Here is a 12,326-nt window from a genome sequence, read left to right on the forward strand (position 1 = left end):
CGTTGGGTAGTTTAACAATGGTGAAAACAAAGTCAGGCAAATACTGGGGATTCAACAAAGTTGCTACTTCTGCCGTGGCAGCAACACAGAGCCAACAACATGCCCATGAAGCTGGAGATGTTAAGAAGGGGCTGTTACCATAAGGCATGTTCACATACTATCACCAGCATCCACTAGCCAACAGGCACATCTAGAGTCAGAAGCCCAGTGGAAGGAAGCCACAACAGGAAAGACATCTGTCTATAAAACATGCCTACCAGACATGGGGCTCTCCCAGAACACAGCCAGATCTGAGTGCTGACAGTTTTAATGCTGCCTAAACACAAAGTCTCCTGTGCAGAATTTTTTTTCCCTTTTGAGACAAGAGTATCACTTTTACCCTGGATAGAGTGCCATAGAGTCATAGCTCACAGCAACCTCAAACTCTTGGGCTCAAGTAATCCTCTTGCCTCAACCTCCCAAGTAGTTGGGACTACAGGCACTTGCCACAATGCTCAGCTAGTTTTTTAGTAGAAACAGGATCTCACTCTTACTCAGGCTGGTCTCAAACTCCTAAAGTCAAGGATCTAGATGCCTTGGCCTCCCAGTGCTAGGATTATAGGCATGAGCCACTGCGCCCAGCCCTTCCCCTTTTCTGGAAATGGAGTCTTGCTCTGTCTCTACAGCTGTAGTGCAGTAGCGTCATCATAGCTCACTGTAACCTCAAACTTCTGGGGTTAAGTGATCCTCCTGCCTCAGCCTTCCATGTATGTGGGACTACAGGTGCCCACCACCATGCCCAGCTAATTTATATATATATATATATTTTTTTTTTTTTTTGTAGAGATCGGGCCTCGCTCTCGGTCAGGCTGGTATCAAACTCTGGACCTAAAGTAATCTTCCTACCTCAGCATACTAGGGTGACAGGCATGAGCTATTGTGCCTGGCCTTCCTATGTAGAAAAAAAATTTTTTTGGCGGGGGCTGGGTTTGAACCAGCCACCTCTGGCATAGGGGGCCAGCACCCCACCCCTTTGAGCCACAGGTGCCATCCTATGCAGAAATATTGTTCCTATCCGACTGTAGTTTTAGGTTATGAACTTGTATCTCTCAAAGAAACAAGTGTTGCTGACACTAAGACTTTTTTTTTTTTTTGAGACAGAGTCTCGCTATGGTAGAGTCTCACCCTCAGTAGACTGCTGTGGCATCACAGCTTACAGCAACCTCAAACTCCTGAGCTTGGGCGGCGCCTGTGGCTCAAAGGGGTAGGGCGCTGGCCCCAAATGCCGGAGGTGGTGGGTTCAAACCCAGCCCTGGCCAAACTGCAAAAAAAAAAAAAAAAAAAAACCCAAACTCCTGAGCTTAAGCAATTCTCTTGCCTCAACCTCCCAAGTAGCTGGGACTACAGGTGCCCACCACACACCCAGTTATTTTCTGTTGCAGTTGTCATTGTTTAGCTGGCCTGGGCTGGGTTTGAACCCAGCAGCCTTGGTGTACGTGGCTGGCGCCATAACCACTGTGCTAGAGAAGCCGAGCCTAAAGACCTTCTTTTTTTTTTTTTTTTTTTGTAGAGACAGAGTCTCACTTTATGGCCCTCGGTAGAGTGCCGTGGCCTCACACAGCTCACAGCAACCTCCAACTCCTGGGCTTAAGCGATTCTCTTGCCTCAGCCTCCTGAGTAGCTGGGACTACAGGCGCCCGCCACAACGCCCGGCTATTTGAGCCTAAGACTTTCAATTCATGGTCCCTTTGAGGTTTGGATGAGGCCACCCCTCAGTGACAAGTTTTAGAAGTCACATTTTCAGTTTTCAATTTTTTTCTGTTCTAATAAAAATCGACTTGTTCTTCCAGCACAGAACCCCAGATTTCTTTTAAGAAAAGAACAAGAGGCTGAGGCAAGAGAATCACTTAAGCCCAGGAGCTGGAGGTTGCTGTGAGCTGTGTGAGGCCACGGCACTCTACCGAGGGCCATAAAGTGAGACTCTGTCTCTACAAAAATAAATAAATAAATAAACAAAAATAAAAGAACAAGAGGATTATTTTAATTTCATCTCATTCGAGCATCTCTGATTTACAATTCAAAAAGAATGTTAGTTTCCATAGCTATCTTGGTTTAATCTCTGGGCTATTTTTGAAGACATGTCCTCCCAAGGACTTGATATAGTGCCAAATCTTTATTGTGATACAGAAGTTCCCTGGGGATCAGTCACAAAAATGCAGCTTCAAAATATCCACCAATCAAATTTATTACACCCTTTCCCCCACCTTTTTTACACAAAGAGAACAGGAAGATATTATACCCTAATTTTTTTTTTTTCCCCAGTTTTTGGCTGGGGTTAGGTTTGAAACCGCCACCTCCTCCGGCATATGGGGCAGGCGCCCTACTCCTTTGAGCCACAGTTGCCGCCGTTTTTTTTTTTTTAATCCCCAGGAACCCTAAGGAACATCTTTTTTGATGGAGAAGAACCATGCACAACAGAAGCCGAGCAATTCTACTTTTCCTTCCTACATTAACATTACGCCATCTGCCTGTTCCTTCCCTGTTCCTTTTTCTTCCCCATCCTAAATATAGCTTTCAGAAAACATGTCTGGTGCTTCTGATATTTATTTTGTAGCATTAATTCCTTCTAACCGTTGCTTCCTAATCCCTCAGCACGTGGAGACTGTGCAGGCCACCGTGGCTGGGAGTCTCTCTTTCCTTTCTCTGCAACACTCAGCCTCAGAGCACCACCTATGTCTCAATAAGGGTCTCTCCCTTTCTTTCCTCACAGGTCCCTCATGTGTAAGAGCCATAGGCTGTCTCTGGTCAACAGCCCATTTACAGTCCACTTAAATGCAACCTTCCTCTTTCTGACTACACTAGACTCCTACCATGCCCCTAACACAAGCCACTTCTTCCTTGCTAGGCAAAAATCAGAACAGCACTTCTTCCTGCTGCCTCCCCGTCAGTGGCACCACCACAAACAGTCTGCTTTTTAGTGGCCAGATGTCTTAGATGGCTGAAATCTCACTACTCCAAAAGCAAGATTGCTTCTCTTTCTTTCATTTTATTCTCTTCCAAATGCTTTCCACCTGGATTTTACTTTCAGACTTGGAATATTTTTAAATATAGACATTCTATGCACTGGGAGAAGATCAGGATATATAAACATGGCAGAAAAAAGAACTAAAAGAAGTTGAACATGTGCCCTCAGTGTGGAACTGTTAAGAAAACAAGCTTAGAAAAAAGGGAAAAGGAGCCCTGATATCTAAGAACTGGCCTGTGACTTACAGCTTTAGCATGGTGATGGTGCTCTTGCTAAGCAGAGAAATCTCCCAGAGCACTGACATCAGAGCTAAGTTAAACTTCTCCAACAGAGATGGATACTAACATTAAATAACCAGAGGAAATGTAACATCTCTTTGTAGGAAGACTAAGTAAGAAATCTCCTAACTGGTCCTTCAGAAATCTAAGATGAAACTATGAGTATGCTACAGTCCAAAAAGCCAACAGCCAGAGACCACTTCCTCTCAGCATACAGTTTATTTAGGTTCCCCTTTAGTGTACTACTTTACACAGATGACACATAAAATTTTACCCATTCTGACTTCAGGCCTCACACACTACAACTCTATTCAGTTAAGGTGGAGAAGAGTCCACCTTACTCATCTTTGTGTTCCTCAGCAGACAAAGTGAGACTCCTGCCAAGTCACCTTTGACCTACTGTGAGTGACTCCCTTAGAGAAAAAGGCCTTAACCTACCCTGTACCCTTGAGTCACATTAGGGTGGTTCTCTTTTCTCAGAAGTGACACCACACCCTTCCAGATGTATCCAGTGGGTTGGAGACTCCACTGTACCAATCAGTGTTTTCAAACCATTTAAAATCTGGAATTATTAAACACCCACTGGGTATCGATTAATCACAGTTAACATACTGCTAACTGATCATGAATTAACTTGTCTTTGCACTTGTATTACCTTGATTTTTTTTGTGTGTGTGTGTTTTTTTTTTTTTTTGGCCGGGGCTGGGTTTGAACCTGCCACCTCCAGCATATGGAACCAGCGCCCTACACCTTGAGCCACAGGCGCTGCCCTGCACTTGTATTACCTACTCCAACTTTTTTTTTTTTTTTTGAGACAGTGTCTCACTATGTTGCCTTCAGTAGAGTGCAGTGGCATCACAGCTCACAGCAACCTCAAACTCTTGGGTTTAAGCAATTCTCTTGCCTCAGAGCTCCTAAGTAGCTGGGACTACAGGTCCCCACCACAACACCCGGCTATTTTTTTTGTTGTTCTTGCAGTTGTCACTGTTGTAGCTGGCCTGGGCCAGATTTAAACCCACCAGCCTCGATGTTTGTGGCCACCACCCTACCCACTGAGCTACAGATGCCGCCCTCCTATTCCAATTTTTAACACACAGGGTAATGTAGAAATGTAGGATATTGAAAAAGCTCTCTTTTTTGTTTTTTTGAGACAGAGTCTCACTCTGTCACCCTCCAGAGAGTGCTGTAGTGTCACAGCTCACAACAACCTCTAGCTCCTGCCTGCCATAATGCTCGGCTATTTTTTGGTTGCAGCCATCGTCATTTGGTGAGCCCAGGATGGATTCGAACCCACCAGCTCAGGTATATGTGGCTGGCGCCTCAGCTGCTTGAGCCACAGGCGCCGAGCCACCCAGCTATTTTTTTTGTTGCAGTTTGGCCGGGGCCGGGTTAGAACCTGCCACCCGCGGTATATGGGGCCAGTGCCCTACCCACGGAGCCTCAGGCACCGCCCTGAAAAAGCTTTCTTGATCGTGTTCAATCATGTTCATTTTATTATTAAAAAAAAATTATTTTCCAGATATTGAGGTTATTTAATCACAATTCTAGTGCTGCAAAAATTTTTTTTTTTTTTTTTTTTTTGTAGAGACAGAGTCTCACTGTACCGCCCTTGGGTAGAGTGCCGTGGCGTCACATGGCTCACAGCAATCTCCAACTCCTGGGCTTAAGCGATTCTCTTGCCTCAGCCTCCGGAGTAGCTGGGACTACAGGCGCCCGCCACAACACCCGGCTATTTTTTGGTTGCAGTTTGGCCGGGGCTGGGTTTGAACCCGCCACCCTCGGCATATGGGGCCGGCGCCCTACTCACTGAGCCACAGGCGCCGCCCAATGCTGCAAAAATTTTGACCATGACAGGAAGAATTTTTCTTTTCTTTTTTTTTTTTGAGACAAAATCTCACTTTGTTACCTTGATAGAGTGCCGTAGTATCATAGCTCACAGCAACCTCAAACTCTTTTAAGTCCAAGTGATTCTCTTGCCTCATCCTCCTGGGTAGCTGGGACTACAGGTGCCTGCCACAACGCCCGGCTATTTTTTAAAGACAAGGTCTCGCTCTGGCACAGACTGGTCTGGAACCTGTGAGCTCAGGCAATTCACCCACCTCAACCTCGCAGAGTACTAGGATTACAGGTGTGAGCCACTGTGCCCAGCCTGGACTTACTTTCTTTTTTCTTACTGGATTTACTTTTTGATAATGCTTTTTTTATTTAGTTGTTTCTCAAACTAATTTATACCACCATCAAATGGAATAATTTTATAAAAACTCTGCTAAAACTTTACCAAGGATGGAAGTTAGTTCTGGTGATATAAACAAGTTTCTCAATTTATTGATATCGATAGGACAAACAAAAAACTGGTCAACAGACCCTTTGCTTGAAAACCAGTATTTTGGCTTGGCACCAAAGCACAGTGGTTATGGCACCAGCCACATACACAGAAGGTAGTGGGTTCGAACCCAGCCCGGACCAGCTAAACAACTGCAACAAAAAATAGCCAGGCCAGGCATTATGGTGGCGCCTATAATCCCAGCTCCGTGGGAGGCTGAGGCAAGAGAATTGCTTAAGCCCAAGAGTTTGAGAATGCTGTAAACTATGATGCCACGGCACTCTACTGAGGGTGACATAGTGAGACTCTGTCTCAAAAAAAAAAAAAAAAAGAAAGAAAGAAAGAAAGAAAAAGAAAAGAAAACCAGTATTTCCGGGCAGCACCTGTGGCTCAGTGAGTAGGGCGCCAACCCCATATACCCAATATACCAAGGATGGCAGGTTCAAGCCGGCCCTGGCCAAACTGCTACAAAAAAATAGCCAGACGTTGTGGCAGGCGCCTGTGGTCCCAGCTACTCAGGAGGCTGAGGCTGAGGCTGGAGAATCACCTGGCCCAAGAGCTGGAGTTTGCTGTGAGCTGTGATGCCACAGCACTCTACCGAGGGTGGCAAAGTAAGACTCTGTCTCTAAAAAAAAAAAAAGAAAACCAATATTTCCTAAAACTATGACCAGAATGAGATCCAAACAAATCCTTACATTTTTTTCATCTTCGTGATAATTCATACAAGCTATAGCTAGTGAAGACAGACATTACAGAATTAAGTTATTAAAAATTATGTAGAAGATATGTACAAAGTTTCATTTTACTTTATTAGGCATAAGTAAAGTATACTGAAGTTTATTTAGATTGTTTCACTTTTATACTCAATTATGGAATATTAGCCAATGACATGGGAGAGCTTCTGTGTAAATTGCCAATCATTTGTTAATTTTTAGCTGTAGATTACTGAGGAACCATCCAATTCAAACTTCCCATTTTACACTGTTATATTCGCACTTCTTTAGTTAGGACTGTTAACTAGAATTCAACTAAAAGACAACTAACCAAAAAAATCTAAAGCTCACAGCAACTATTTGGCAATATTTTCAGTGGAAACATACAAGATAGTGATGACTGCAGGGGAAAGAGTATATTCAAAAGTTTAAAACCACCACTACTAAACAAGTTCACTTAAAAAAAAAAAAAAAAAAACAAAACAAGAGATTTTGGTAGACTAGAACTGGTTATTTCCATCCATGTATGTCCTAGAAGAAAGTAAAGGTTAAACCAATCAAAGGCTGCCCCATCAATCAGAGCTCAAAGCTTGCCTTTCTCTAGGATGTCTCTGACTCTGACCCCAAGGCCCTCTGCTCAACCCAGGCTTACTAAGAGCACCCACAGCAACTTTCACTTATTTGGGCACAAGGTAAACTGCTGAGCTTTCTAGACTGATCAATACACATAAATAAGAATAAGGACAAAGCCTAATAGCAGGTACAACTGAGTGTCTATGATGTGCCAGGGACTGATGTATGTGCAGTGCATGTATTAACTCACCTAGTCCTATGAGCAAACAGGTAAAGACTTAGAAAGATGAAGAAACCTGCCAAAAGGAACTCAGCTAAAAAGTGAGAGGATCAGGATTTAAACGCAAGCAATCTGCTGTTATTTCTCCTGTTTATTTAAGTTTTGCTCCAACTAGTTAATCACTATCTCCAAAACAATACTTTTAAAAATGAAGAATATGTAACAAGACAAACAAATGACACACATGTAAGACAACTATTTAAAGAAAAGTAGCGTCTAATCATTGTCTTTGCCAGCTACTGTTCTAATAAGCTTTGATAAATAAATCATTTATTATTATCTGATACAGAAGCAAAACTAAAAGTTTTCTTCTGATTGGACACAGTGGACACATTTTATAAAACTGAAACCTCAATCTAAATTGAAAATAATTAGACACTAAAGCCAGAGAAACTATGCATTTTATGGGGAAAATGTATTAAACCCATAAGATTAGTTATTAACTTGGTTCTCTCTTTTTTTGAGATGGTCTATCACCCCGGGTACAGTGCTATGGGGTCCTAGTTCAAAGCAACCTCAAATTCTTGACCTTGAGCAATCCTCCTGCCTCAGCCTCCCGAGTAGCTGGGACTGCATGCATGTGCCACTACACCCAGCTAGTTTCTTTTAGTAGAGATGGGGTCTCGCTATTGATCCAACTCCTGAGCTCAAGCAATCCATCCGCATTGGCCTCCTGAGTGCTAGCATTACAGGCATGAACCACCTCACTTAGACACTAACTTGGCTCAAAGAAACTTTAATCGTAACTGCTTAATTTTATTCTGTGGTATGAAACTCACGAAGCAAGCCATCTTCAAACTAACTGCTACTAAAAACTGGTTTGCCAAAAACAAACCAAAATCCTCTACCTTTCATATGGTTGTCCTAAAACTAACTGGAAGAATGTAAAACGCACAGCACCAGAATAACCAGTGATGTTCAAAAAATAAAAACCCTGGTTTGGGGCACCGGTCCCATATGCCGGAGGTGGCGGGTTCAAACCCAGCCCTGAACAGAAACTGCAAAAAAAAAAAAACAAAAAAAAAAACCCTGGTTTGCATCTAGGGCAGCAGTTCTCAACTTGTGGGTCGAGACCCACAGGAACAGTATTAAAGGGTCGCGATATTAGGAAGGTTGAGAACCACTGGTTTAGGGGGACATTTGCTACCAAACCAATTTAACTGCATTTGCTATTATATGATATACCCAAATGACAGCAATACATGTATAACCAATTTGATAGTGATACCATTAATTAAACATTCAAGAATTATATATACTAAAAGACACATTAGAAATTAGTTGCAATCCTTACTGTTTGTGGATAGGATAGAGGGCGCAATCTGTCATAATCTTCTTGTCCGGCTGTATCCCATAAGCCCAGATTCACCGGTTTTCCATCTACCATAACATTGGCAGAATAATTGTCAAAGCTGTAGAACAGAGTAAAAATGGTTAGTCAGGAATGTGGGACCTAAGTCACTGTCCTAGACAGCATTCCAGAGAAGGTGTACCATAACAAAATTTAAAGACAAATGAGAGAGACAGAGAATGTTATCTTTTATTTACAAAAAGTTCCATCAGGGGGCTGGGCGTGGTGGCTCATACCTGTAATCCTAGCACTCTGGGAGGCCTAGGAGGATGGACTGCTTGAGCTCATCAGTTTGAGACCAGCCTGAGCAAAAAACGAGACCCTGTCTCTACTAAAAATAGGAAAACTGAGGCAAGAGGATTGCTTGAGCCCAAGAGGTTGGAGGTTGCTGTGAACTATGACGCCACACACTTTACCCAGAGTGACAGCTTGAGACTCTGTCTCAAAAAGGGGGGCAGGGGGCCATAGCCCAGTGGTTAGAGTGCTCCAGGTTAGGGTCCTCCATGCTCCAGAGCTGGTGTATTTGAATTCGGCCTGGGCCTGCTAAACAAAAAAAAAAAAAAAAAAATAGCCAGGCATTGTGGCTAAAACTGTACACTAAATGAAAGATTTTTTCCTCACTGGTGATCAGAAATCCTGCAAATGTTGAGATAACTTTTCAACCCACATTAAACAGTGTATATTAGGGGCCATTTCAATCATAGCCAGGAAAGTGAGTCTTTTGTGAAAAAAATTAGTAGTAATCAACACTTAAAACATCCAATGCCTTGGGTGGCACCTGTGGCTCAGTCGGTAAGGCGCCGGCCCCAAATACCGAGGGTGGCGGTTTCACACCCAGCCCTGCTGAACTGCAACCAAAAAATAGCTGGGCGTTGTGGCAGGCGCCTGTAGTCCCAGCTACTCGGGAGGCTGAGGCAAGAGAATCGCTTAAGCCCAGGAGTTGGAGGTTGCTGTGAGCTGTGTGATGCTATGGCACTCTACCGAGGGCCATAAAGTGAGACTCTGTCTCTACAAAAAAAAAAAATAAATAAAAAAGAATAAAAATAAAAAAACATCCAATGCCTTTTGATTTGACATAATTTCACTTCTAATAATCAGGTGTGTACAAAGACATGTGCAATGATGTTCAACACAGCATTGTTTTAACATACACACCCCCAAGTAACAAATGGTTAAGTCAGTTTTAATACTTCAAAATAATCATTATTATTTAAGCTCTAACTACACATGTAGATAAGGAAAATCCCTACCATAGATTCAGGATAACATGGACAGTATGATTAAAAAAATGAGTACAGGGCGGCGCCTGTGGCTCAGTGAACAGGGCGCCGGCCCCATATGCCGAGGGTGGCGGGTTCTGACCCAGCCCCGGCCAAACTGCAACAGAAAAACAGCCGGGCGTTGTGGCGGGCGCCTGTAGTCCCAGCTGCTCGGGAGGCTGAGGCAAGAGAATCGCATAAGCCCAAGAGTTAGAGGTTGCTGTGAGCCGTGTGACACCACGGCACTCTACCCGAGGGCGGTACAGTGAGACTCGGTCTCTACAAAAAAAAAAAAAAGAGTACAACACTTCAGAGAGCACCTAAGTGTGTACTTGGGGAGGTGAGCATAGGTGGGAACTGAGGTAGTAGCTCCTCCAGTATGCAGATGTGAGCACTCACTATGGCGGTGGTGCAGCACATTATGAGGCCCTGCTACAGGGAAAAGCACTTTCCCGTCTCCACCCAATTCTGCCGACCATAGGGAATAAGCAATTGAAAAAACCATCCTTCCATATACCCCTCCACCCCCACAGAGCCAGGTTTCACTTCCAAAGCCCTGTAACTTAACACTCACACATAACCAACTTATGACCAATTAGAGCATAATAGAATGCTTCATGTTCCAGTTGCCAGAAAGCCAAATTTAACTGAAACTCTTTACACTGACAAGGACTACCGCTGACCAAACTTTCAGTCAGAGTCTTTTTGTCCAACTCTGGTTTTAACAACCTTATCCCGTCTCTAGGATATTTCACAGTTAATTTAACTTTCTCTTTCCTAAATGTCTAAAAAAATCAGTTAAGAAGGCTGGGTTTGTTCCATCATATGAGTAAACTTAACATTAGATTAAGTAATTTTTAAAAGCCTATAATACCAGCAGGGCATGGTAGTTCACGCCTGTAATCCTAGCATTCTGGGAGGTCGAGGCAGATGGACTGCATCAGGAGTTGGAGACCAGCCTGAGAAAGAGCAAGTCTGTCTCTACTAAAAACAGAAAAACTAGCCAGGCATTGTGACAAGCACCCATAATCCCAGCTACTTAGGAGGCTGAGGCAAGAGGATCTCTTAAGCCCAAGAGTTTGAGGTTGTTGTGAGTGTCATGAGGCCGTGACACTCTACACAGGGTGACAGAGTGTCTCAACAAAAAAGCTCAAAAAACTTTAAGGATTAAGAATGGCTTTAGAACAAAACAAATGGTCAAACGATTCTGAAAAACAGAGCACAGACAAGTTAATTCTCAATTTAACTGAAGATACTTACACAGTAGGGATATATTCTCCAGGAAATGCATTGGTTGTGTAACTGATCAGTAGGCAAGTTTTACCCACAGCTCTAAAAAGAGAGAAAGAAAAGGTTGCTTAGTCAACACGAATGTAATCCTAGATTGATTATTGTTAAAATAACTTCTAGGAAAAAAAAATCAAATATATGCTACTTAGCATTAAAGAAAACAATTTTCTATAACCCTTTAACATTACACACATTTTATGCTGAAATTTAAAGTAAACAAACTATAATTTATCAGAATGGTAGAGGTAAGGAGCTATCAAATTCTGTTTAGGTATGTGGCTTTAGCACTAACAGTTAATAGTTGTTATGTAAGTACAAGGTTCAAGAGGAACAACATTTTTTAAAATCTATCTCTTCTCTGAACACATGTATAAGCCTTTCATCCAAGAAACTTAAATTCTGGCCAGGTGCAATGGCTCATGCCTGTAATCCTAGCACTCTGGAAGGCCAGGTGGGTGGACTGCCCTGAGCTCACAGGTTCCAGACCAGCATGAGCCAGAGCAAGGCCTCTTCTCTAAAAATACCCAGGCGTTGTGGCAGGTACCTGTAGTTCCAGCTACTTGGGAGGCTGAGGCAAGAGAATCAGTTGAGCCCAAGAGTTTGAGGTTGCTGTGAGTCATAATGCCCTAGCACTCTACAAGGGTGACAAAGTCACACTCTGTCTCAAAAAGAAAGCAAGAAAGAAACTTAAATTCTATCCTCAAAATATTTTGATTAATACCAATAACAAACACAGCTTTTCTCAGCAACTTACACTGTTACTTCTGTAACTTACTTTGTTGTCTCTAAGTGACACAGTTCAAAATCCTACTACATTCCTAAAGCCTTCTCTCTGGCTATCAGTAATGACTGATTGCTTAATAGAAAGTACTTAGTCAATAAACCACCCTACATTAACTGCTCTCACATTAATTAATTAGTATTCATTTGCCACCTCAACCAGCCCCAATCCTCACATACCACCATAAACCTTTAAGCAGGGGCTAACATACTCCATCCCAGACATATTAATTAATGGCCCAGGGATGATGGAGTAAACTTCCCAGAGAACCATGGAGAAATACTCCAGAGTCAGTAGCACCACCTGCACAACAGATCACGGTATAGGACTGATAATAACATTACCAGTGTGCAGTCAGGCAGAAATCAGTGTGGTGGCTGATAACCACTTAAAAACTCTGAAGAGAATATCACCGTGGCTCGGCGCCCATAGCAGTGGTTACAGCACCAGCCACATACACTGAGGCTGGTGGGT

General features: G+C 43.0%; 1 protein-coding gene across 2 annotated transcripts in view; it reads right to left on the reverse strand.

Annotated features, from left to right (window-relative positions):
- The window catches only part of RAC1 (Rac family small GTPase 1), a 34,643-nt gene that overhangs the window by 5,255 nt on the left and 17,062 nt on the right, over positions 1-12,326 (reverse strand). For both annotated transcript variants that reach the window (XM_053554500.1, XM_053554501.1), the window contains exons 2-3: positions 11,042-11,113; positions 8,466-8,583 (exon numbers count right to left, since the gene is read on the reverse strand). In XM_053554500.1, the coding sequence (XP_053410475.1) occupies positions 8,466-8,583; positions 11,042-11,113 (190 nt within the window). The remainder of the gene's footprint in view (positions 1-8,465; positions 8,584-11,041; positions 11,114-12,326) is intronic.

Source organism: Nycticebus coucang, chromosome 12 (assembly GCF_027406575.1).
Source record: "Nycticebus coucang isolate mNycCou1 chromosome 12, mNycCou1.pri, whole genome shotgun sequence".
NCBI classification, from domain to species: Eukaryota; Metazoa; Chordata; class Mammalia; order Primates; family Lorisidae; genus Nycticebus; species Nycticebus coucang.